The 27671-nt window shown below is 46.8% G+C and overlaps 1 protein-coding gene across 2 annotated transcripts in view; it reads right to left on the bottom strand.

The window, feature by feature from the left end:
• The window catches only part of SYT7 (synaptotagmin 7), a 226950-nt gene extending 200316 nt beyond the window's left edge, over window positions 1-26634 (bottom strand). For both annotated transcript variants that reach the window (XM_035123676.2, XM_035123666.2), the window contains exon 1: window positions 26180-26634. In XM_035123676.2, coding sequence (XP_034979567.1) covers window positions 26180-26207 — 28 coding nt within the window. In that variant the 5' untranslated portion in view covers window positions 26208-26634. The remainder of the gene's footprint in view (window positions 1-26179) is intronic.
• Between the last annotated feature and the right edge of the window lie 1037 nt (window positions 26635-27671).

Below are 27671 nucleotides of genomic sequence, written 5' to 3'. Positions count from 1 at the left end.
CATCTGGAGGGCTGAAGTTTGGGGATGCCTGGTGTACATTTTGTAAAACCAGGGTGGGGAACCTGCAACCCTATAGCGGCATGTGGCCCTTGAGCTTAATTTCAAAAGCCTCTGCAGGCAATCAGTTCAAATCTGTGGAAACATCTGCCCATCCCTTGGCAGCCCAGTGGGCACAAAGAGGGAGGAAAGAGGGATTATCAGAAAGAGGGAAATAAAGAAAAGGGGGCGATCCATCCACTGCAGACATGTGGGTCTGCACTGATTATGCCCCCCCCAAAAAAGGGGATGGGACCCTTGACAGGAAAAGGTTGCCTACCTTGGCTGCAAACATAGCTGCCATATTTTCCCTTTTTCTCGCGAGGAAGCCTATTCAGCATAAGGGAAAATCCCTTAAAAAAAGGGATAACTTGGCAGCTATGGCTGCAAAATGGTCATAACCCTGATCTGAGTCCTCACTAAGGAGAGAGCATACTCCACCTGAGCAAGCAACCTGGCTCTCTGGCATCACACCTGAGTGAATACTCACAATCATTAACCCAAATTTACTTCCCCACTCAGGTCATTAACATGCACTGGAATGGCAAAAATCCAATCTGACTGCAAGTTTGGCAAGATGATTAATGTGTGTTAATGGGTAACCAGTCTATACTGAATGATCAGTCCCCCACAGTTCTGCACACAGGCAGGAAATCGGGGTAGCTGTTCAGATAGTTAGCACTGCATGCTTGATTTGCTCATGTTTCATAATACATTATTTTGGAGCTTGATGCAGTGTGAATAGAACATTTACATTCATGCAATAGCCAACTGAACACAAATGTTTGCATGAATTCAAGGATCGCCATTCCTTCAAGAAAGAAGACGAAGCCTTGGAGGGGTAGTCAGATCCTAGAGAGATATGTATTGTGTCTCACCCTTTTGTTTCTCTTGAACTTGGCCTCTCTGTTATAAAGCACTCCTAGAAACGTAACATACCACTGCTAGCATGTATCACACGGGACCTGATATTTTTTAATCAATACTAGTTCTCACCATCACTTCCAGACTACTGGTTGAGCCTCCCTACCTGTGAGTTATGCTGCCTCACAACAGTACAGTAACACCAGCATATTGTTAAAATCTCATTGCAGCCCTGAGTTGGGGAACTTGCTTGCTTTGTGAATACTGTAATAAGGCCTGCAGGAAGCAGCAATGTTATGTGTTCATTCCCATGAGGGAAGGGCTTTTGGTGCTGCCATGGAGTGAGCTATGTGTAAAATCAGTGACCCTAGAGGAGAGAACAGTTTCTCCTACTGTGGTTCCTCCAGCTTTGCTCAGTCAGGGTCTCATTAAACATTTAATGCAGTTCCCTCACCCTCTGTATGTTTCACAGCAGGAGAAAAAGCAAGCGGGAGGGAGGGAGGGAAAGCAGGTGGAGGCACCTCAGCCGTGTCCTGTGCAAGCAACATCCCTTCAGGGCTCTTCTGGAGTAAGATCCTTGTCCTTCTGCAGCAACAACCTTCTGAATAGTTTCTGTATTCTGGGACATGAGATAGGAAATGCCAAAGACTACTGGCTGCCTTGGACCAGCTTTCACACCTCGACAGCACTGAAAATCACTTTCCCACTCTGCCTCCAAGGGCTTCAATTATTCATACACATTCATGGTGTGTGTGAGAGAGAATTATAATCAGAAAGTATGGCACACTTTCTGATTCCCATGCAACCAAAATCTAGCCCAAGATAGGGCTTCAACTTGGAACAAGGCCTCAGCTTCGAAACCTGTTCTGAATGCCAGTACCCATCCTTGGAACACATGGGCCAATAATAGCAAAATGGAAATACCTCTGAGCAAATGCCAAATGCATTTACCTCATCCCTCAGCAGCTACAGCCAGCTCCTATGCATCTGGGATTAGAAAGCTGGGCTTCTAAGTAAAGGACTTGGCTTTCAGACAGGCTTGAGAACCAGCATCTCTCTTTTTAGAAATTAAGGAGGTGCTCTCTGGTTCCCTGCTCCCCCTTATCCAAGCTCACATCCCCCTAAGAAATGGCAGAGAGGTGTGAAGGGAAAAACCAAAGGGAAGCAAATATAGCATAACACAATATTAGACAGCCACGCACGACAACCTTATGCTTACCATGGGAAGTCAGCTATGTGCTGCTGGTTCTGATTGCGGAAATCATACAATATTGATTACACACACACACACAGAGAGAGAGAGAGAGAGAGAGAGAGAGAGAGAGAGAGAGAGAGAGAGAGAGAGAGAGAGAGAGAGACATGGATCATTCCTCAGGACCAGGAAAAACATACACACCACACACATTCTCATTTCTCAGGATGAGGAATCCTGCACATTTTGCCCCATGTCACTATCATGGAAATGGCTGTTGGTGGCTGGGGCTATAGCCTAAGCCCTAAGCACTATGGGCATGGCCAGGATTTATGTTAGTGGGGCAGACTTCATGTGGGGGGGAGGGGGCAGCAGAACCTCAGTTAGTTAAGTATTTTTTATTGATTAACTTGATTTAGGAGGGCAGCTGCCCCCCGGTTACGCCCTTGCTAAGCACAGCCCCATTCAAGCAAGCATTTCTCCACACAATCCCAATCACAGGGATAGTTTGCATGAAACAGGGGGATGGGGGAAGCATCTGTTCAAATGTCTGAACTAACTCTGCATCTTTCTTTGTCCCAGAAGCCAGCACCTTAGGAATGTTGGTTTACAAAAAATATTCCAGTCCAACATCCTTTCTGTTTCACTTGTGTTCCGTCATCACCTCTCCCTTCTACTTTGTGCTGTTATCTTTAGCCACCAATATGGCTGGGTTCTGCTCAAATAGTGACTGGTGTTATGGCAACAAAAAAATATCTAGGGATAACTGGCTAGCAAGCATAACTATCCTGTGTGCTTGTCTTGTATTTCATGAACTGATTGGCTACTGTGCACAGGAGTGTAGTGGCAAATTCAGAAGTGCAGGGTCCCTTCATGATAGCCACCCCCCCTCACAGCCGCCACCCCTTCTAAGATTAACAGTCTTCTAAGATTACACAATAATCATATAATTATGCAATTATAATAATAATCAATGATGTGTTGCAATGATCAATGCAGAACTCCATGTGTTTCAGCTAGATCTACTATTTACTATGCACATACATTTGGGGCAAATGATTTGGAGTGCTCCGATATCTTCTTTCACGGTGACTCAAGCTGTATTTTCACTGAAGTTCCATTGTGCAGAACTTGCACACCATTCTCTTGAAACTAAAGCGTCTTGTGTTTTCAGTGCTCCTAAATGCGTAGCTTCGGATCACACAGAACAACTCCTCCCTTTTCTTCCTGTGTGCTTTCTCCAGAGTGATTCCAGGAGCCAATCCTCAATGGCTGACTCACCTCTCGTCACTCTGATTGGCTCCAATCAGTAAAAGGATAAGAAGACTTCTCATTGGCTAAAAAGCTCCTCTTTTATACTGATTGAGCAGCCCTAGGGAGCTACACAACCAGCATAAAATAGTAGTAGCCTTTGATGTAGCCACAGATCTGCAACTCTGGACCATCACACTTCTGACTGTGCATAAACACACACAGGACAGGTTCACCTAATATGTGATACTGCATCATCACACCAAACTATGTCACGGGGTCGATCCCCCAGACAAGTGCCCAAATCCTAATGGGAATCATATTCAGAAACACTAATCTGAATAAATGCCTGCTCACATCCTGATTCCAGTCAATAGCCACAGACCCACTCAGACTTCCCTAGTAGTGGGTTAATTTCACGTGGTTAACCCTCCCCATATTAGAAAGGCATTGTGTCCACCCAGACTGAGGTGTGGTAGCATAACTGTTAACCAGACTCCGAACCACTAGGGTTTCACACACCAAATGCAATCAGTTCGGTATTTTCTGTTCCACCAATGTAAAGAACTGAGAGTGGGTGTTATAAATTCACAATAGCTCAGACCTATTGAGTAGAGAACTTTCACCAAGCCATGAGGATCACTGCTGCGAGCCCTGTTGAAAGGGAGACTGAAGTAATTGAGGGTATGAACTACTATATCAAGGACACCGTAGAATAAGAAAAGGTGTGCACTCACTGGCTGGCAACTCCCAAATGGATGCCCTACTACCATGTGGTTGGGATTTTTACTTACTTCAGATTTGTATCAATCTATAGTTCCTAGGACTGAGGCTTATTTAATTACTGAAGTCACTGTGTAACTACAAAAGACTAAGAAAAATGCTGGCGCCTACTGAAGTTTGGACAGAATTACATGGAAATAAGATTAAAATGAGGGTCCAAACTATGAAAATACAACCCTTTTGCCACAATTGGTTGGCTACAGCTTGCTGGTGGTCCTGATTATCTTAGAAGTGGTGTTCAGGCAGCATTGGGTGGAGCTGCACTCCCCCTGAAGCAAAACATTTACAGCTTGGGGAGTGGAAGGAACTCCTGGATCTAATTGTGTTTATGGATACACAACTTGAAGTGGTGGAAAAGATTGCATTTTTCATATTAACATAAGAAGAGCCTGCTGGATCAGGCCCGTGGCCTATCTAGTCTAGCCTTCTGTTTTCACAGTGGCCAACTGGATGCCTGTGAGAAGCACGCAAACTGGACTCGAGGACAAGAGCACTATCCATTTCCAGCAATTGGTATTTAGAAGCATTACAACCTCCCACTGTGGGGGCAAAGCACAGCCATCATGGCTAGTAGTCACTGATTTGTTGTTTAGTCGTTTAGTCGTGTCCGACTCTTCGTGACCCCATGGACCATAGCACGCCAGGCACTCCTGTCTTCCACTGCCTCCCGCAGTTTGGTCAAACTCATGTTGGTAGCTTCGAGAATACTGTCCAACCATCTTGTCCTCTGACGTCCCCTTCTCCTAGTGCCCTCAATCTTTCCCAACATCAGGGTCTTTTCCAAGGATTCTTCTCTTCTCATGAGGTGGCCAAAGTATTGGAGCCTCAGCTTCACGATCTGTCCTTCCAGGGAGCACTCAGGGCTGATTTCCTTAAGAATGGATAGGTTTGATCTTCTTGCAGTCCATGGGACTCTCAAGAGTCTCCTCCAGCACCATAATTCAAAAGCATCAATTCTTCGGCGATCAGCCTTCTTTATGGTCCAGCTCTCACTTCCATACATCACTACTGGAAAAACCATAGCTTTAACTATACGGACCTTTGTCGGCAAGGTGATGTCTCTGCTTTTTAAGATGCTGTCTAGGTTTGTCATTGCTTTTCTCCCAAGAAGCAGGCGTCTTTTAATTTCGTGACTGCTGTCACCATCTGCAGTGATCAAGGAGCCCAAGAAGGTAAAATCTCTCACTGCCTCCATTTCTTCCCCTTCTATTTGCCAGGAGGTGATGGGACCAGTGGCCATGATCTTGGTTTTTTTGATGTTGAGCTTCAGACCATATTTTGCGCTCTCCTCTTTCACCCTCATTAAAAGGTTCTTTAATTCCTCCTCGCTTTCTGCCATCAAGGTTGTGTCATCTGCATATCTGAGGTTGTTGATATTTCTTCCGGCAATCTTAATTCCGGCTTGGGATTCATCTAGTCCAGCCTTTCGCATGATGAATTCTGCATATAAGTTAAATAAGCAGGGAGACAATATACAACCTTGTCGTACTCCTTTCCCAATTTTGAACCACTCAGTTGTTCCATATCCAGTTCTAACTGTAGCTTCTTGTCCCACATAGAGATTTCTCAGGAGACAGATGAGGTGATCAGGCACTCCCATTTCTTTAAGAACTTGCCATAGTTTGCTGTGGTCGACACAGTCAAAGGCTTTTGCATAGTCAATGAAGCAGAAGTAGACGTTTTTCTGGAACTCTCTAGCTTTCTCCATAATCCAGCGCATGTTTGCTATTTGGTCTCTGGTTCCTCTGCCCTTTCGAAATCCAGCTTGCACTTCTGGGAGTTCTCGGTCCACATACTGCCTAAGCCTGCCTTGTAGAATTTTAAGCATAACCTTGCTAGCGTGTGAAATGAGCGCAATTGTGCGGTAGTTGGAGCATTCTTTGGCACTGCCCTTCTTTGGAATTGGGATGTAGACTGATCTTCTCCAATCCTCTGGCCATTGCTGAGTTTTCCAAACTTGCTGGCATATTGGGTGTAGCACCTTAACAGCATCATCTTTTAAAATTTTAAATAGTTCAGCTGGAATATCATCACTTCCACTGGCCTTGTTATTAGCAGTGCTTTCTAAGGCCCATTTGACTTCACTCTCCAAGATGTCTGGCTCAAGGTCAGCAACCACACTACCTGGGGTGTACGAAACCTCCATGTCTTTCTGGTATAATTCCTCTGTGTATTCTTGCCACCTCTTCTTGATGTCTTCTGCTTCTGTTAGGTCCTTACCACTTTTGTCCTTGATTATGGTAATCTTTGTATGAAATGTTCCTTTCATATCTCCAATTTTCTTGAACAGATCTCTGGTTTTCCCCATTCTATTGTTTTCCTCTATTTTTTTGCATTGCTCATTTAAGAAGACCCTCTTGTCTCTCCTTGCTGTTTTTTGGAAATCTGCATTCAGTTTCCTGTATCTTTCCCTATCTCCCTTGCATTTTGCTTGCCTCCTCTCCTCCGCTATTTGTAAGGCCTCGTTGGACAGCCATTTTGCTTTCTTGCATTTCCTTTTCCTTGGGATGGTTTTCGTTGCTGCCTCCTGTATAATGTTACGAGCCTCCATCCATAGTTCTTCAGGCACTCTGTCCACCAAATCTAAATCCTTAAACCTGTTCCTCACTTCCACTGTGTATTCATAAGGGATTTGATTCAGATTGTATCTTACTGGCCCAGTGGTTTTTCCTACTTTCTTCAGTTTAAGCTGGAATTTTGCTATAAGAAGCTGATGATCTGAGTTACAGTCAGCTCCAGGTCTTGTTTTTGCTGATTGTATAGAGCTTCTCCATCTTTGGCTGCAGAGAATATAATCAATCTGATTTCGATGCTGCCCATTTGGTGATATCCATGTGTAGAGTCGTCTCTTGTGTTGTTGGAAGAGAGTGTTTGTGATGACCAGCTTGTTCTCTTGACAGAACTCTATTAGCCTTTGCACTGCTTCATTTTGAACTCCAAGGCCAAACTTGCCAGTTGTTCCTTTTATCTCTTGATTCCCTACTTTAGCATTCCAATCCCCTGTAATGAGAAGAACATCCTTCTTTGGTGTCATTTCTAGAAGGTGTTGTAGGTCTTCATAGAATTGGTCAATTTCACTTTCTTCAGCTCCGGTAGTTGGTGCATAAACTTGGATTACTGTGATGTTAAAAGGTCTGCCTTGGATTCGTATCGAGATCATTCTGTCATTTTTGAGATTGCATCCCATTACAGCTTTTGCCACTCTTTTGTTGACTATGAGGGCCACTCCATTTCTACTACAGGATTCCTGCCCACAGTAGTAGATACGATAGTCACCCGAACTGAATTCGCCCATTCCCTTCCATTTTAGTTCACTGATGCCCAGGATGTCGATATTTATTCTTGTCATCTCATTTTTGACCACATCCAGCTTACCTCCATTCATGGTTCTTACATTCCAGGTTCCTATGCAATATTTTTCTTTACAGCATCGGACTTTCCTTTCGCTTCCAGGCATATCCGCAACTGAGCGTCCTTTCGGCTTTGGCCCAGCCGCTTCATCAGCTCTGAATCTACTTGTACTTGTCCTCCGCTCTTCCTCAGTAGCATGTTGGACGCCTTCCGACCTGAGGGGCTCATCTTCCAGCGTCATAACTTTTATATGCCTGTTGTCTTTGTCCATGGAGTTTTCTTGGCAGGGATACTGGAGTGGCTTGCCAGTTCCTTCTCCAGGTGGATCACGTTTAGTCAAAACTCTCCACTATGACCTGTCCATCTTGGGTGGCCCTGCATGGCATAGCTCATAGCTTCTCTGAGTTATTCAAGCCCCTTCGCCACGACAAGGCATTGATCCATGAAGGGGAGTAGTCACTGATACCCAACTACAACTGACTTGCCAGCTGTGTCCTTTTCTGGAGAAATCGGATCTAGCCTTGGTCATTCATGCCGCAGCCTGGTTGGACTACTGCAATGCACGCTATGTGGGGCTACTTTTGAAGGAAGTCCAATGAAAACAGGTGCAGTATAGATTTTAGTTACAGGTGACAGCAATCTGCCTTGTGACTCTGCTTCTTCTCACCTAGGTCATCAAACTTTAGGTGTCTTGACAACAACACAATGCGATTTTTTTCATGTCTGCTCTTCACAATGAATTAATATAATTTCCATATGCTCATAACATTAATTGGAGACAGGGGGTACATTTCTCCACTCTCCTATATAAGCAGCAAGGCCAACCATCTCTTCCTAGCAAATCTCTTCTGAACCTCTGATAAGATTCTCTATCCCTGATCCCAGAGAGCAGTTTCCATGCTCTATAAACTAATGATTGTTCAGTACCAGCTGGACTAAGAAAAATAGAATGTGTACTACTAGCACACCTTCTCTCTACATTTCTGACACAAGATCCTCGGTGGCACTGAAAGAGTTCTTTTGAAACTTTACTCCTGCCACTAGTGCAAACCCTTAGTCTGCAGCCCTTCACACCTTCATCACGTTCCACCAATTTCAATCAGAATTATATGTGTGTAACTAGGAGCAGGGTTGTAGGTTTCCAGAGTAGCCATTTTCTGCTTCTGCATATGGACAGAAATAATTGTTCTAGAACTAGCTTAACTAACTAGTGAAAGGGCATCCATGGTAATTAAGTTGTACTGTGTGTGTATAAATATTTATTACCGTTGGTAAGTGAGCACCTTCAGATTTTTGAAACGCCTTCCCTTGCAACAGAATCATATCATGCAGTAATAAAAACCAATAATACTCCAACTCAGATGTAGCTGCTGTGAAAATAAAACAAAACAACTGGGTGCAATAATGCCTCACAGACTACGAACATTTTCATGTCTATTCCATCATCTCCTCAGACTCCTCCACTAGCCCTGCTTTATCTGCTCTTACGTGATTGGCCACTTTCCACTCAGACTTGATTAACTTAACACAAGGTCACCTCTCCCTCCTGTCTCACATCCTTCTTATTCTGCATTATCAGTGGCAATCTCACCTGGGTACCCGTCTGCCCTGCTTCCTGCAAACCTGAACATGCTGATCACAGATAGGACTCTCAGAAAAGCACAGAGAGGAAGAAACGAAAAGAGGATAAATCAGGACAAAGAGGAAACAGATGGAATGGGGTGAAAGGTTGCTCAGATGCCACCATGATACGTGACGGCATGAGGTTAGACAGCAGTTTCATCACTTTAGGAAAAATGAAACCAGCAAAGGAAGGAGCATCCTGTCCTGCAATGTAGCATGCAGACTGCTGGTTTTTGGACTAGGGAGACCCAAGTTCAAATCTTTGCTCACCCAAGTTCACAGGTTGACCCTGGCCCAATCACCAACTTTCAGCTTAAACTACAATCACAGGGTTGTCGTGACGATATAATGAGGGAGAAACTCACGTACACCACCCTGAGCTCCTTGCAGAAAAGCTGAGACACTCATGCAACAAATAAATACCCCCATGGCACAAACACTGCCACTGTCTGCCTAGCATCCTCACCTCTGAAGCAAGGATGACACAAAACTTTTCCACCACAGACATAATATTCTGACTCTTCCCATTTTAAATGCAGAGTCGTGAGGTTTTGGAACCTCTGAGATGCTGGAACTGAGGGGTGAGAATATTACATTTTTAAAAGGGGAAAAATCCACTTTTCATTGTTACAAAGAGAACATGCCTGCAGCATGTGCCATGGTCATAAACCAAGGAAAAAATAGAACCTCGTTTATCTTTTAAAAAAGGGGGGACGTGTGTGACATAAATCTAAATCTCACAGTTTGAAGTAATCTGACTCATGCTTTTTTAAAGTTGGCAGATACAGGGCTGAGTTTAAGGAAAGTCACAGAGACTTAGGTAGAAGCTGTGACAAAGACAAGGACAGCCTGGGTGGAGGCTGCTGTTAGTTGCCCTGATTCCTATAGGGCTTTAAAACTTAGCACGGCAGTAAATTTATTAAGCTTAACCCTGAGATGATGGTTAATTGTTTCTATAGCACATTCAAACATTTTTTAAAAAATGTTATTTAAGCTTGTAACCTACTTAGGTTCCAAGAAACATTTCATCTGTTACTTAATGTGGAGACAATCTCTGTGCAGGGCTGGGAGATATATTGAGATATATATAGTCCAAAATTGGTTTGAAGTTCATATTGTGATAATAGCCCCATCTTAATGTTTGCAGCCCACTCCTTCACATCAAACCTGACAGTCACCTCTACCGAATAGACAACTTCCAGAGTGAGCTCTCATTACCCAGTAAGACACCTGCTAGGTTCTTCAGATGAAGAGGGGGAGACAGACTCTACACAGCCAAAATCTTTGGCTGCAACGATGTCATAGTGTATGTAGGTGTTCCAACTGTTGAACAGCTTGGCTGGGGAGCACCTGGCTCACAGGTGACAGTGTTACATCATACATGTATTTTCCTTACATGAGGCAATCAGCCTATATAGCAGCTCTGCTCAAAGTCACCCAAGAGAGCTGAATTTGGTTCTCGCAGCTCCACATCTGACCCAACACCTATTTTTATGTTGGTATGAGCAGCACCCAATAGGCTGGTGAGCTGCTTTTGTTGCACTGCATTATGATTCATGGGCGTAGGCAGGGGGGCAGTTGCCCCCCCTAGAAGCAGGGCCGCTGGCTTTGCGCGGCTCTGGGGCTTTCCCTCCACCCGCCCCACAGCCAGCCGGCTAGAAGGGACGTCTCCCTTCTCCCTGGCTGGCTGTGGGGCGGGTGGAGGGAAAGCCCCAGAGCCGCGCAAAGCGTTTGGCTGGCTTTCCCTCCACCCGCCCCGGCGATCGCGAAGGGGGAGGAGGGGGTTGGAGCAGCCCGATTTTGGGCTGATCCTGGCGCCCCCTCGCCCCTGAACGACCATGGCTTTCCCTGCCCCACTGTGGCCCCTCCCCTCCCATGCCTTGGCCCCGCCCCTTCCCCCCCTAATTTTGATCCTGGCTATGCCCCTGTTATGATTTCCTTCTTGCTGAAAGTTGGAAGTCCAACAGCATCAGGAAAGCCACAGGTCTGTCCACACCCACCCCACCACTGATATTGCACAAATGCTTTAATGTCTCTATCTACTCTCCACCTGATTGCTACTCTGTTGTATATGTACCAGTTTGTGCATTTATTAAGAGACACACGCAGGATGGTCTATGATAAGAGGTTGTGAAGATTATCTAGTGATCCTGGATTTTCTGCACATACCTGAGCAACACACTTGGCGAAGCATTATTGCTCGAGTTAGGGGGACATATTGACAAAGGAGCAATGCCCTGCCTATGTTTTTTGTCAGCCCCTTATAAATTGTTTTTAGAAGACTACAAGGGCATGACTTCGGTCAAACTGGGTGGCTGCAGAGGGAGACAGGGAATAGTGCTTGTAGATTTCATTTAAGGCCTTCTGTCTCTTGCCCAATTTAATCAAAGCAGCAAGCCTATATTTTGAAGCCTGTCCCTCAGAAAGGTGTGCAGCTTCCTCTGACTCTGAACTGGGACAAGAGATGTTGGTGCAAGACTGTGATTATAGAATTGGGGGGGGGGGGACAACAACACAAAAATCCTATTCTACATGAGACAGATAGGAGGGCAGGCACAATTCCCATCTTCCCCAACCACTGTTAGCTAGGGATCACAGGAGTTGTAGGCCAAAACATCTGGAGGGCCACAGTCTGGGGATGCCTGTCCTAAACTGACCCCACCATCCTTATCCTAAGACAGGGGTCAGCAAACTTTTTCAGCAGGGGGCCAGTCCACTGTCCCTCAGACCTTGTGTGGGGCCGGACTATATTTTGAAGGGAAAAAAATTGAACGAATTCCTATGCCCCACAAATAACCCAGAGATGCATTTTAAATAAAAGGACACATTCTACTCATGTATAAACACCAGGCAGGCCCCACAAATAACCCAGAGGTGCATTTTAAATAAAAGGACACATTCTACTCGTGTAAAAACATGCTGATTCCTGGACCGTCCGTGGGCCGGATTGAGAAGGTGATTGGGCCGCATCTGGCCCCCGGGCCTTAGTTTGGGGATCCCTGTCCTAAGACCTTAAATGTGGGATGGAACACTGGGGCAGACAAGTCACAACAGTTCCTAGAGTGTCCACTAACAGGAACTCACCTGGAGGGACACCTGACTACAGGTCAGTTCCTGTTCCCTCAGACATGCAAATGAGTTGGATTAGACAAAAGCCCTAGCCTGCAATCACTCTCTCTCTTAGATACTTCCTCCTTCGATGGGAACACATCTTCAGAGAATCTCTAGTTAGCATGGTTCTCACTCTAGGCCTGCAGCCAAGAGTGAGACCAAATGGAGTCTTACTTTACTAAGTAGTCTCTAGATGTATATATACTTGTAACTTTTCTAAGCAAGCCTGCCTTTCTGAGATTATGCTGTAACTCAGGATGAAACTGTAAGTAAACTCTATCTTATTTTATAAACACTGTGTTGTGTATTTCTTTTAAGAGGGACAAAGGGGACCTTTGCCAGGAAGTGTAATATTGAAGTATAAAGTGTAATATTGTTATAGAGATTCTAGCGAATCTAACGCACATGCTTTGCTGCGCACAAAAGGGGAATGTCACTCTGCTGATATTGGAAGCTTGCTAACACAAGCTTGGATAGGATCTATCTAATAATATATCCTAATCCACATCCCTAACATTCCCATAAAGGGTTATTACGGCCCAGGACTGCGTATTTTTGTGTATTTTTGAAGGATTGCTTTGGATTGTGATTTTGAACTGAGTAGGATTTTTTCAGTTAGAACTTCCTGGTGAGCACATGGTCTATTGTTCTCCAGTGTGCCTAGGGGATTAGCTACCCCTCCCCTCCCTCAGAGTTTACAGCACTGAGAACTCAGAGGCAGTGAAGATTATTTTGCATTTTGAGATATTTTTAGAGATTTTGATTTTGGAATTTTTGGCAAATTTTTGAATTTTGAGAAATTTTTAGAATTTTGAGATTCCAAGATGGCTTTTGCAGATTTTGATAGTGGAGTTAAGCCAGGATTCATGGCTCTAGATGATGACAATTATGTATTTTGGAAACAACGCCTGATAGCATTTTTAGATGCAAGGAATGTTTTGGATGCCATTGAAAAACCTATGCCTACTGGCACAACAGCAGAGGATTTAGCTAAGATAGCAAGTTGGAAACGCATGAACAGCGAGGCCAGATACATAATTTTGAGTGGACTTCGCAACAGGCATCTAACATCAGTTAATAGCAAAGATGATGCAGCTAAAATCTTAAAAGATATTGAGCGCAGGTATGGAGCATCTACTAAGAACTCCTACAGGAATTTGATGAGCAAATTAACTGCGCTGAGGATGAATTCAAGAGAAGAATTCACTGACCATATCAGCAAATTTAGTGAAATTGTTCAGAGGATTGATCTTACTCCTAAAGCCCTTGATGAAGAAACAAAGGTTTCATTTTTGATAGCATCTCTAGGACCAAGCTTCAGTTCATTCAAGAGTTGCATGGATCACAAAAAGGACCTGACTTTTGAAGAACTGATTGATCATTTGAGAGAGGAATGCAGAGATTACCTTGATTCTTCAGAAAGGAATACAGGGAGAAAGGACACTAATTATGCTTCCAAGCATTTTCAAAGGTCCAGACAAATGCCAAAGGAAATAATTTGCTTTAACTGCAATTTAAAAGGGCACATGGCGAAGGAATGCCGGGCACCTAGGAATAAATCCCGCCCCTTTCCACCAAAAGGCGAAAAGAAGGGGGGTCGTGGGCGTGCAATGATATTGCAAGAAAGAAATGTAGCTTTCCAGAGCTGTGAAGGAAAGCGCAATAAGTGGCTTCTGGACAGTGCAGCAAGCAGCCATTTCTGCTATAAAAGGGAATATTTCAATGAAATAGACAATAATAAACAGTCTGAGATTGAAATTGCTGATGGAAATGTTATAAAGTCAATAGGTGCAGGATCTTTGAACTTGAATTTCAAAGTGAACAATGAGTCTTTTGATACTACAGTGAGTAATGTTAAGTATGCACCAAAGCTGAACTGTAATCTAATAAGTGTGTCTAGCTTGGACAAGAAAGGTTTTGAAATTATATTTAAAAATGGACAATGCAATGTGATAAAAGATGGTGAAGTGTTTATTCAAGCCAAACTAATCAATGATGTGCATGAGATTGATATTTCAGAGAATGAGTCTGCAAGGGTTGCACAACCCAGCGAAAAGGATCAACCAGATCTGGAACTCTGGCACAAAAGGCTTGGACACAGGGATACCAACCTTATCCTGAAAATGCAAAAGGAAAATCTGGTAAAAGGTCTACAGGTAAAGAATTGCAGTACACCAATGCCAAACTGTACAACTTGCATAACTGAAAAGGCAGTCAAGCCTTCCTTCCCACGTTGTACAGAGAAGAGAAGCACAAAAGTCATGGACACTGTTCATACTGACCTATGTGGTCCGCTGAATGTACCTTCCCTAGGAAACAATAAGTACATTCTGATATTTATAGATGACTTCTCAAGATATTGTGTTGGATATTTTCTAGAGGAAAAGAGTCAGACACCGGAATTGTTCAAACTGTACTTAAACATGGTGAAGAACAAATTCCAGAGAGCTCCTTCCACCTTAATTTCGGATAATGGTGGAGAGTTTTGCTCACGACAGATGAAGGCCATCACGGCACAAGAAGGCATAGCACATGTAACTACAGTTGCTTACACGCCTCAACAGAACTCCATTGCTGAGAGAAAGTTTAGGTCTATTGTGGAGATGACAAGGTGCATGTTAAAAGAGGCCAACTTGTCACAGAAGCTATGGGGTGAAGCGGCGAATACGGCGATTTATTTGCAAAACAGATTGCCTACAAAGGGTGCAGAACGCACACCATTTGAACTTTGGCACGGGAGAGTCCCAAGTCTGCAGCACATACGTGTGTTTGGAAGTGTCTGTTATTACCACGTGCCCAAAGAGCGCAGACACAAGCTTGACTCCAGAGCAAAAGCAGGTATCCTGGTTGGATATGCTCCTGGAGGAAAGGGATATAGAGTTCTAGATCCAAAGAGTGGCAGAGTAGACCCATACCATGTGGTTCATTTTGATGAACAGGGCAAGTTTGATACAAAGAACACTCTTATTGACTGTTCTAGAGAGTCACCAGATGAAGAGTTTATAAGTTTTCCTTTAGCACAAGGAACTAATATACCTTCTAGTGTCACAACACCCCCTACAGGCGACACCCCAGAAGACGCAGAGGTCCAGACCCCTGGCGGCACCAGAGACGAAGAGGAGGAGCTGTACGTGGACATGCCAGCGTTGGAGGAGGATGAGGATGCTGATGCGGTTGCACAACCAGAGGTCAGATGCTCATCCAGAACCAACAAGGGCGTTCCGCCACTACGACTGTCCTACTTTGCAGGGTCGGCGTCTCCACCAGAACCTTCCACTTGGGAAGAGGTAGAGCAGATGCCAGCCACCGAAGCCAGTCTCTGGAGGAAAGCCACGCAGGAGGAGATTGACGCACTGCACAAGAACAAGACCTGGACACTCACAGAATTACCTGCTGGTAAGAAAGCAATTGGGAGCAAATGGGTGTTCAAGGTTAAAAGGGGTTCAGAAGGGGAGGTGCAACGTTACAAAGCAAGACTAGTGGCACAAGGTTTTTCACAGCAATATGGCCACGACTATGACCAAGTCTTTGCACCGACAGTGAGATACAGTAGCGTAAGATTACTTTTAAGCATCGCAGCATCTAAAGGGATGGAGGTGAAACACATCGATATAGCTACTGCGTTTTTGCATGGGGAAATTTCTGAAGAAATTTACATGAAGCAGCCTAAAGGTTTTATAAAGCCAAATGAGGCACATTTGGTTTGCAAGCTTCAAAAGGGACTGTATGGTTTAAAACAAGCAGCCAGAGCCTGGAACTTGAAATTGCATGGAATGCTGGTGAAACTTGGGTACAAGCAAGGTGAAGCTGACAAGTGTTTGTACACTAAGCAGAGTAATGGACAATTTTCTTATATTCTTGCCTTCGTTGACGACCTTTTAATCGCAACGTCAAATGACAGGGATTATAAAAATGTAGTCCAGCATCTCAACAAGGAAGTGCAAGTAAAGGAATTAGGACCAGTTGAGTATTACCTCGGGATTCAAGTGGAAAGAGAACAGGATGGTTCATTTCTACTTAATCAGAAGCAAAAGATAATTGAACTGTTGGAGAGTATGCAATTGCAGGATGCAAAACCCGTCGACACCCCGATGGCTACAGACTTCTTAAAGAACCAAGAGGATTCGAAGCTGCTGCCAAACAACACCGAGTATCGTTCAGCAATTGGTAAACTTTTGTATTTAGTTACCACATGCAGACCTGATTTAGCCAATGCAGTAGGGATTCTCAGCAGGAAAGTGAGTAGTCCCACTGAGCATGATTGGGTTGGTGTGAAGAGGGTGGTTCGATATCTTAAGGGTACAATGGATTGTAAATTAAAGTTACCAGCTGTCAGTGACCCTAAGCTCATTGGGTACACTGATGCTGACTGGGCGGGTGATAATTCTGATTATAAATCCACAAGCGGGCATGTCTTTATGTATGGGGGCGGAGCTATCACATGGGGCAGTTATAAACAGAAACGTATAGCTTTATCGTCTACAGAATCGGAATATGTTGCGGCTACAGAAGCGTGCAGAGAGATTTCCTGGCTGGACCAACTCCTAACAGACTTTGGCGTGGAGAGAAAGGAACCTATAAGCCTGCTGGAGGACAACCAAAGCTGTCTAAAGCTGGCGCAGAATGAGAAGTTCCTAGCACGCTCAAAACACATTGGGGTCAGGTACCACCACGTTCGCCAGATGATACAAGATGGGCTTGTCGAACTGTCGTACTGCTGCACATCGGAGATGACAGCAGACATCCTAACAAAACCCCTGCCAAGACAGAGTTTCCAGAACCTGCGTGTCAAGCTGGGACTCTTGGGTGGTTGAATAAAGTTGCTTATGTTTTGTTTTGTATGTAATGAATGTTGTGAATTGCCTGAGAAGGGGTTTGTGGGATGGAACACTGGGGCAGACAAGTCACAACAGTTCCTAGAGTGTCCACTAACAGGAACTCACCTGGAGGGACACCTGACTACAGGTCAGTTCCTGTTCCCTCAGACATGCAAATGAGTTGGATTAGACAAAAGCCCTAGCCTGCAATCACTCTCTCTCTTAGATACTTCCTCCTTCGATGGGAACACATCTTCAGAGAATCTCTAGTTAGCATGGTTCTCACTCTAGGCCTGCAGCCAAGAGTGAGACCAAATGGAGTCTTACTTTACTAAGTAGTCTCTAGATGTATATATACTTGTAACTTTTCTAAGCAAGCCTGCCTTTCTGAGATTATGCTGTAACTCAGGATGAAACTGTAAGTAAACTCTATCTTATTTTATAAACACTGTGTTGTGTATTTCTTTTAAGAGGGACAAAGGGGACCTTTGCCAGGAAGTGTAATATTGAAGTATAAAGTGTAATATTGTTATAGAGATTCTAGCGAATCTAACGCACATGCTTTGCTGCGCACAAAAGGGGAATGTCACTCTGCTGATATTGGAAGCTTGCTAACACAAGCTTGGATAGGATCTATCTAATAATATATCCTAATCCACATCCCTAACATTCCCATATTAAAGAAGGAGCCCTCCTGGATCTGAACAGCAGCAGCCCATCGAGTCCAGCATCTTCTTTCCCCAACAATGGCCAGGCATCTCTCACTAGCAAGAAGAACATTGAGATTTCAGGTTAGTTTGTTTTTTAACGTGGGGGGGGGTATATGTTCACAAAGCTGGTCATTCACCTTCTAGATGCGAAGCTTAGCACTTATGCTCTTCCACTCTCCCATAGCTTGCTGCTTTTAAAACACAATCCCTTCAGGGCAACTTTCTTGCCTGCATTTATACCAACCCGCCCCCCACCAAAAAAATTCCACTTTTTCTGTTGAATACATAGTAAGATAGCCGAATCCCTTGGGGCTTGAAGGGTGGCAGCAATATTATCAGCATCTGTCCTCCTTTCTCTGGTCGCTTTGCCTCTCTCTCTCTAGCAGCTTGAGCGCCAGGTGGGATGAGGCTGTGGGGGCTCCGTCCTGCAGCTCCGTCCTCGAGTTTAAATTTGTCAGGCTGACCTCACCTGCTGCACGGGCTGGAGAGGGGGCGAATGGGCGGGGAGCCACGCCGCGAGAGCTATTCCGGGAGACAGCGAGCACCTGACAGCAGCATCAACATCGGAGGAATTTTACAGCCAGTGGGCGGGATCTAGACGAGGGACGAGAAGGGGGAAGGCGGCAGTCTCCGTGATGCAACAGTCCCACCCAGGAATATCCGGGTGCAGGCAGGCGAGGGGCCTCCTCCTGCCCGGCTCCAGGCAAAAGGATTCCTGCCTGCAAATGTCTTTTTGTCTTGCTTCGGTTAGTTCAGAGAAGCGAAACAGAGTGAGGGGGTGAGGGAGGTCGAGCCCAGACCGAACGTGGTGATAAGATGGGGCGGAGCAAGGCGTTGAGTTTAGCAGCCAGGAATTAGAAAGCGGGGGGTAACAATAGCAAGGGGGCGTAGCGAGAGAGCGAGATCTGAGGTCCGCCATCACCAGCTCTACATAACAGCACGAAAGAGATCCGGATTTAGCTAGGAAGCGGAGGAGGGAGGGAGTGTGTGGCAAAAGGCGGCGAGGGCTTTTAGCGCTGGGGTCACTCGGGAAGCCAATTTTGAGAAAAGGCTATGCGCCGCCGCCGCTAAGAGAGCACGTTGGCAGCGGCTGCTGAGAGCGGCAGAGGGCGTGTCGCTCAGCGAGGCAAAAAGAGGATCGGTCAATCCGCGCCTGCACCGCATGCTCCGCCCCCGTCCCCCGCCCGGGTAATTTTGCCCACGAGCGGAGCAGCGCCATCGGGAGAGGGAGCGTGTGCCGCGCAAGCCCAGCAGCGGCTCTCTCTCCCTTTCTCTCCGTGGGTGCAAAGGCCCCGGGTTGCCGCAACCGTTTGGACACTGTTTCATCTTATGTTTAAGCAGCCCAACTCCGAGCCTTCAGGCGTCGCCTTCCTCCCCAGCCTCTCGCTCCGGAGTCCCCCGACACTTGCTCATCAAGAACTCGTGCCTTTTCTTCCACCCGGAGACGAGAGGGAAAGAGGCGCACATCCTGAAGGCGCGGTCATTTATTTATTTCCTCCTCCTGAGGAGGCATTGCTCTTCGGCTGCCGAGCGAGGTCTTCTTCTCAGACAAACTCTTGAGGCCGCCAAGGGCGAGCAAGCAGAGGGAGAGGGCAGAGCCCAGAGGATCGCGAGGAACCGCCAGTGACAGCCAGGCTCTCTGGGCACACGGGGCTTTGCCACATGGGGAAGAGGGTCTGACTCTTCCGTTCCTGGACGGACCTCATCAGCACTCCCTTGAAGTAGCAGGAGGGTGGCCTTGGCAAGGAATGGCTACAGACTCTCTTAGCCCCGGTAGTAAAAGGAAGTTCACTGAACTGAAAGCAAAAGGGGGGGGGGTGAAAGAGAGGGAGTCTCTCTTCCCCTTGGAGGTATGAACCTCAGACTCCCATTGCCTGCACCTTTGAGCAGGATCAGGCATACCACAAAGATGCCATTTTGCTGGCGTTTTTCCCTCCCTCATCATTTTCTGTAGCTAGCGCAACAATATGGTCCATCATACTCTGTCCTAATAATAATAATAATAGTAATAATAATAATAATAGCTGATATTCGCTCAATCTGCCACAGGCCTATCCCTCTTCTAAGAGAGGAGCAATATGTGGTGCAGTGCGAGCCCACTTCTTATTCAGCCTTAATACATACACCTCTGTCCCTGCAGCCTCAAGAAGCCATTGCCTGCCCTTTAACCACATTTTTGTCCACACAATCAGGGCAGTTCAATGATGAATACAGAAAACACTTCTGTAATTTACCACATACTGCATATAACTACTTGGTAAGTCAGTCATTAGTGTCACCCTGCTTAGCAGAGAAGTGTTTGACCAGGCTTTGGCACCTGATAAAAGATTCTGGGGAAGTCAGGCATGATCAATTTCCCCTCACTTCTCTGTACGGTAGCACAAAGGACTGAAAAACCAAAGTGGTCACACACCCAACATGGCAAGTTACTATTTGAAAACACATAATCTGTCTTCTGCTAGGAAGTGGCTTTTATTTCAAGCCTTTCTAATAAGTGCTGCTCTTGTAAAGCAGTGTTTTCAATTGTGTGAAATAAGTGCTCATTCGATGTGAGTAAATCTATAATAAACAGTAATCATAACTTTGGGGGCAATAGCTAACTGCTTTTTTGGAGCCCAGTGGTGAAGGCAAACCAGTCATCTAAACCTGATGTCTCCAGTCCACTTTGCAACTTGGCATGGCCATGTTGAAACCACTTCAGAAAGCATTAGGCAATGGTTTGCCTAATGGCAACTTGCGTTCAGATGTCTTATTCCCTGCTTTTCTTGTTCTCTGAAAAGGTCCTTTGGGGATAGCCCTTCATGATTCAATCACACAGCATATCTGAAAAGTTTCTTTACACTCTAGCCTTTACCTATCGTTTAACTTCATCTTTCGCCTTACTTCTGGGTATCTGTATTAAACTTTGTTTTTCTCTTTAATCATAATTAACAATGCACCACACAGCAAAGCACTTTATCCAGGGGAGACCTAATCAGTTTATAAACCACACATGCACCAAAATGACACCATTTGAAGCAGAAGCCTTGTGAACAGTGTTAAGTCATGCCACTACCATCTTCACTTTTTTCTAACCATTTGTTTTGTGGGGTCTCAGAATCTGAAAGAGGAGTTTTAAATAAATGTGGTATGTGCTTCAAATTCCCACTCTCCACATTTTAACACTTTCTCCCCCCCACACACACACACTGTCTTTTTTCTTCGTGCATGTTAATCTCCTTTTAGCTCTACCCCCCTTTATGCTTTCTTTGAATGGGGCTTCCTAGATGTCTCCTTTCATAACTATTAAGAAACAACAACTCCTTTAGAATCCTTTCTAAATCACACTTATTTCACATCTTTTTCTGAACTATCATAGACCCACTTTCATGCTGCCCACAAGTAAGTTTGTTGCTGTTTTGTTGATATAATGCAGGTGTGGGGAACCTGTGACCCCTCAAATTAGAACGTCCACCATCCCTGACCATTGGCTATGTTGGCTGAGGCTGATGGGAGTTGGAGTCAAACTGTTTCCGGAGAGCCACAGGATTAGCAAACCCCTGCTACAACAGCGCTTTGCTCAAGCCCTCCACCCCCTTTTGAGGAGGAATTGTATCATCATTTTGTTTCACATTGAATCCAGACTGAAGATTCAAATTCTTTCAGAGCCAGAACCCTATTTTGTTGCTTTTCAGAACACACCACAGCATAGTAATGTGGAAACTCTCATGCTGCGTATGCCACATTGACCATATTTCAAATGCTTATCCTGCTCTCCTGCATACACCAATTACATTGTATTTCCTCCAAAGACCAGTTGGGGGTCTCACTGCATAGGACTGGTCAGCCTACAGGCTTCTGATTTAGCCATTATTATTGACAGGATGTTTCAGATGATTCCTTTTTTTCCCGATCACACCATACATGCAGTCTTGTAGCATGTTTGTGAAGACAGTTTGATCTTAATTTCCACCCACTTCCACTGTGATCCCTAAGCATACCTAGGACTAGTTACAGGTAGGTAGCCGTGTTGGTCTGACGTAGTCAAAACAAACAAACAAACATACCTATGACAAACTTAGTTCGTCTCTAAGGTGCTACTGGAAGGATTTTTTTTTGGTCATACCTAGGAGGACATTCCTAAGCAATAAGCAATGCTTAGGACTAAAGTGCCATTTCACATAGAGTAAGCTCTGGAACTTCACAAATAGCCACTCTTAGTGGGAACACAAGGATGTAGCAAAGAATGATCACATTGGGAATGTTTGCACAACATAGTCATGGAATACAGCAAAATGCAGAAGGAGTGAAGATGTTCTGGAGTTTAAGCACAGGAACCTGCCTTATACCCATTCAGACCAGAAGTTCATCTAGCTCAGTATTGTCTACACTAACTGGCAGCAGCTCACCTGGGTTTCAAGCAGAAGACATTCCCAGCTTTACCTACAGATGCTGTGGGTTGAACCCAAGACCTTCTGCATGCAAAGCAGATGCTCTACCCCTGAGCTGCAGTCCTGCCCCACAGAGTAAGGTAAAGGTAAAGGGACCCCTGACTATTAGGTCCACTTGCGGAAGACTCTGGAGTTGCGGCGCTCATCTTACTTTATTGGCCGAGGGAGCCGGTGTACAGCTTCTGGGTCATGTGACCAGCATGACAAAGCTGCTTCTGGCGAACCAGAGCAGCGCACGGAAATGCCGTTTACCTTCCCGCTGTAGCGATACCTATTTATCTACTTGCACTTTGACGTGCTTCCGAACTGCTAGGTGGGCAGGAGCTGGGACCGAGCAACGGGAGCTCACCCCGTCGCAGGGATTTGAACTGCCGACATTCTGATTGGCAAGCCCTAGGCTCTGTGGTTTAACCCACATCACCACCTGCGTCCCTGCCCCACAAAGTAGGACCCCCCCAATAGTCCCAGTTAGGTCTGATGAATATCCTGGCATGAAGGACACTTTTATGGCACTCCTTTAATAAGTGCAGGAACACTTAGGATAGTGCTATTACTTGGCCAATAGGAGGTGCAGAAGATTCTGGAGGTGTGCCAGATTGTGGTGGGGGTTGCATTCATCTGTTGCTGCATCCTATTAGTAGGATGCTGGTAGAGGAAAGGAAGACGTGCGTCAATGAGACGTGGTGGGGAAGTCGCAGAAACTGCCAACATAAAGCCTTTTTTAAAAATTGGGTAAGTGTATGTCAGTTAGGATGTAGAAGTGATCTCAGCTTTCAAAAGCAGCATATGTGTTGACAACCAAATGCTGAGGATGAACAAACATAATGCACATGAGCCTCCCTGGAGGTACCTGGCTGGCTGCTGTGAGTAGATGGAATGCTGAAAACTGCATTATGGGCTTGACCCAACACAGCAATTCCTTTGCCAGGCCTCCACGTCTGGTCAATGTCTTGACTCTTAATAAGTAATAGCTGCCCATGCATTTCAACCAAGGTCATAAATGAAGAGAGAGGGACTGAACAGCCATGCTAAGAAATTATTGTACGGTGCTTGTTCGTGCTGTGGAATAGCTACAAGTTGGTCATGCTGAAAGAGTGTGAGTGGCCAAGAGTCACTTTGTAAAGTTCATGGTGTGAGTGCTGATTTGAACCTAGGTCTTACCAGTGCTCTAACCACTGCATCACACTGTCTCTGTAATAAAGTATCTCCCCAGCAAGAATTGAACTGCTATGATCTGCAGTAATGGGAGTATCTCAGCAAAGAAACATGAACAGGAGTAGGCAGCTTCATATACACCTCTGTTTCATATAGCTGTGAAAAATAAACTAGTGAGAATAGGATGGTGAATGTGAAAAATATTCTGACGGTACTGTTCTTTAGTGGACTTTCATGCTTTCTTGAAGCACTGTGCACAATCTTGGCTTTTCTATTTTCTAATACAAGAGGAAAGTGGATTTAGAGGCCTATGAAAGCTGAGCTGAGAATAATACAGCTGTTTGGAATGGAGGATTGCATGCATTAATGGCATTAACAGTGAATGTGGTAGAGGATTGATGCCATGTGTTCTTCCCACGTACACTTGTACAAAAGTGAAATAAATAAGACAACAACCTTCAAAATACTAAGAGAGAGAGAACATTACAAATGCAGTACAATTAGCTCCTGGTAATGTTTGTCACAGGATATCGCTAAGGCTCACCGTTGAATGTAACTTTTAAATTAGAGCATAAGAGCAGCCTTGTGGAATCATCTAGCCCAGCAATGTTTTCCAATAGAGATCAGAGATGGGGAACCTTTGCCACCCCCACCCCCCAGTGTTGCTGGGCTACAGTTCCCATCATCCCTGACCATTGGCCATGCTGGCTGGGGTCGATGGCAGTTGGAGTCCAACAATATCAGTAGGGCCGCAGGTTCCCCATCTGAGTTGGATACTTATAAACCACATGATCAACATCCCTCCCATTTGTCCCAACCACCTGGTATTCAAAGGTGTACTCCCCTAGCACATGGGCATTCCACCTATAGCTGTTGGCAACCTATTATTGCATCTGCATCCTACCTTTTCTCTGACGTGCTAAGGCGGCGGCATATCTGGCTCACCCTCCACCTCCATTCCCCCCCCCCCTCTGTGAGGCAGAGTAGATGGATTGGCCCAAGATTGGCCCAGCAAGTGAGCTCTGTGGGTGGCAGGTGGGGGTTGAAGCAGGGTCCCCTAGACCCAGTCTCACATTCTACCAACTATACCATGCAGGCATATCTATCCACCTGAGTGTAGCTTCGGCCACTACACTGAGGAGGTAAGAAATAAGCTTTTTTTAGTCACAGTGAAATCATGTGAGATCCTCTGGAGAAGTAGATTCTGGTCTCACCTTGGGAGACTTTCATTAAACTGACTGGGACAAAAGCTGCTTTCACAAGTTGTTAGGTTTCTTGCTTGCTCACATAAACCTTAGGTTTCTGTTAGATATGTAAGTGGTTGCTTGACACTTTCTCAGAAATCAGGCCAATGCGTTAACATGATCATACAGGCTTAGGAAGGGGAAGAAAATAACTATTCCAGGTCCGGCATCTTCCTGGATCCTAATAAATCATCGTCTGATCTAGCACGGGGTTCTGAAGGCAATGCCACATCCACAGTGAGCTTATTCAAGGCTGTCACTTAAAGGCAAGACACACACCCTCCCCAAACACATGAACTGCAGTTTTTCTCTTCACACAAGGCAACAGAGAAAGTGTAGGCTTTCCACAGTCTTGCTGCCACATGTCCCTGGGGGATTGTATCATTTATTGTGAGTACAGGGCCAGAAGCTGATTTGGTAGCAATTCCAGAATATAAAATGAGAGAGAGAGATAGTATGTGCTGCGCGCATTTGTGCACACTGTGCTCATAAAAGCTGCCTGTTTACAGCATTAGATCAGCAAAACAAACCACCCTGGCTACATTTCCCTCCAGAAAAGCAAGTGTTCACGGGCGACAGCAAACGTGTTGATGGAAGGAAGGAGCTGCCGCTGCCAGCCAGAGAAACCCGCGCGTGTGTCTGGGAGGCAGGCGAGCCTCCTTTCAGCCCGCCCGGCCGGTAAGCCGGTGGGCCGCGGTTTCGCTCAGGTTGCAGCCAGCGCTTTCTCTTGCAGGAACAGCAGGTGCCTCGTCAGTCGCGGCGGCTCCGAGGGGCAGCGGCTCGTGACTCATTCCCAAGAAGAGAAGCGGCGACGACCCGAGAGTGACTTTTGGGGGAGAACTACAGGCAACTGGGAAACTCCGCGAAGTCCAAGGAAGACCGGAAGAAGAGGCGGAGGGTAGTAGGAATTAAGTTGTGGGGTGGGGGGCGGAGAAGAAAAGGCGCAAGGCGTGGAAGGGAAGCGAACAGAGAGCGGCAGCGAAGCGCGCGGGGGCGCCTTGCGCCAAGCTCAGCCTTCGAGAGTCCCACCTCGAATTCCCCTCCCGCTCCCGGCCCTCAGGCGCCGCCAGTCCCCGGAAGCGACGCCAGCTGTGGGGCTGGTGCCTCCCCTTCAGGTGCCCGAAGAGCAGGAGGCGACCTCGGGGTTCTCACGAGAAGTTCCCCTCAGGGCTGTGCCCGCCAAAAAGCTCCGCTGCGCCCTGTCAGTCCCCGCGCAGCCTCCCTCAGCTCTTCGGACCAGAGACCTCGCCGCCTCAGGACTCGCTTCCCGCCACCGCCCTCCGGAGCCGCAGCTGCTAACGCGTCCCCCCCCCCCCCCCGCTTTGCCTCCTTGCGAGGTGCCGACCCCCCCTCCCCCCGTTTCCCCGCCCAATCAGCCGCGGGCATTCTTCGCCTTCCTTTCTCCTCCTCCTCCTCCTTCAGGTGCGCGGAGTAGCGCCGCGACCTCCGCCTCTTTCACACACAGACACATAGGCGCTCACACAAAGACGGCGGTTCTGCCCACTCGCAACCCGGAGCAAGCGCTCGGCGCTGCTTGCACAAGGCAGGCGGCGGCGATGGTCCTCTTTGCCCCGACCGACGTGCAAGGGAGAGGGGGCTCCTCCGCGCTTACCTTTGGCCGCCTCAGGGTCTAGGTACATCTTCTCGGCGGCGCGTCAGCCCCGCGGGCTCCTCCTGACAAAGTAAATCCCTCCGGGGCCGGTGGGTGTGAGAGATGGGGCGGGGATGGCTGCCTGGCTTGTAAGTCCTAGATCGTGCGAGGGCGACGGGGCTGCTGCTGCTGCTTCCTCCTCGCTCACTGCCTAGCTCCGACTCGCCTCCCCGGAGCAAAGACCATCAGACGCTGTAAGGAGGCGGCGGAGGGAAGAAGCCACAGGCTGCTGGCGGCCCAAGAGTGACCTCCACAAACAGGTTGGAGTCCCAGGCGACGGGCGGCGAAAGAGCGGGAGCCGCCGGCATGAGGAGAGCAGGCGAATGAATGGAGCGAGGGAGGCAGGCGGCTTAGTGGCAGGGGCTCGCCCTCCCGCTCCTGGGCTCGCGGACTGATTCTCGTCCACACAGGAACATGCCAAGCCTCCGGAGCCCTTCCCCTCCCCTCGATGTGTGTGTGGTGTGTGTGCGCGCGCGCTCTCCGTCTCGCGCGCGCCACGAGCCTGCGAGGCTGATTGCGCGCGCGTCTTGCGCTCGCCTCCCCTCCACTCGCGTCCGCTTGCTGCTTGCTGCTGGTGGGAGAGGGAATTGCAAGGCGGGCGGATGGCAAGCGCAGCACGGAGCAGCGGCAAGCCACAGCAAGCGGCGCGAGAGACGGATGCTCCTTTCGATTGCGTGCGCGTCCTCAGCGGATGCTGTTATGCTCCCCGCTCACCCGATGGCACACACGAAAAGCACTTACATTAAAAGAAGGGAAGAAAAAGGGTTGGGGGGGGAGATTGTTTCTGCTGCTACACTGGGCTAGGTGAGGGTGTTCTGTAAACCAGTAGCACTGTATGCTAAATCCGCCTCGGAGCAGGTGTTCTGCACGCATACACGCCTCCAGCAATGAAAAGGGCGGGAGCTTCCTCGGAAGCGAGAGTGGAGTGACTCGACTGCGCTAAGAAACGCGGCTTGGGGAGAGTCCGGCCCACCAGGGGTGGTAGAATACGGCCCCCCAGGGGTGATCCTTGTCCAAAACGTCTCGATCGCCCATTTCTGGAGGAGTTGACACCAACAATGGGTCGCATCCTGTCCAGAAAAAGCTGCTCAAGGAAGCGGTAAGATGATGATCCACTTTCTCACGTGGTCCACCGCCACACACACAGTGGCCGACCTTCAAAGATAGTTGTGATCAAGTTTCATCCACATACACCCCGACACACTCCTAGTTCTCTGCGCATCCAGAACATGTTGCTCCCCGGAAGGTTTGCATTTCCTTTCACGCCCTAACCTAGGGTGGATCCACTCCTGTGGACGCGGATTTCCGATCGAGCCTCCTCCCTCCACTGCGGTTAAGCGGCTGAGCGAGCGCGCTGGAAACGCGAGCTCGCTTTTGAGCCAATAATCTGCTCCAGTGCGCACGCAGCTCCAGTTCAGGGTTTGTTTTTGTTTTATTCTTCTAGTAAATTAAG

This window comes from Zootoca vivipara, chromosome 1 (assembly GCF_963506605.1).
Source record: "Zootoca vivipara chromosome 1, rZooViv1.1, whole genome shotgun sequence".
Classification (NCBI taxonomy): Eukaryota; Metazoa; Chordata; class Lepidosauria; order Squamata; family Lacertidae; genus Zootoca; species Zootoca vivipara.
Note: the sequence above shows the minus strand (reverse complement) of the source record. Positions and strands in the feature narration are given on the sequence as shown.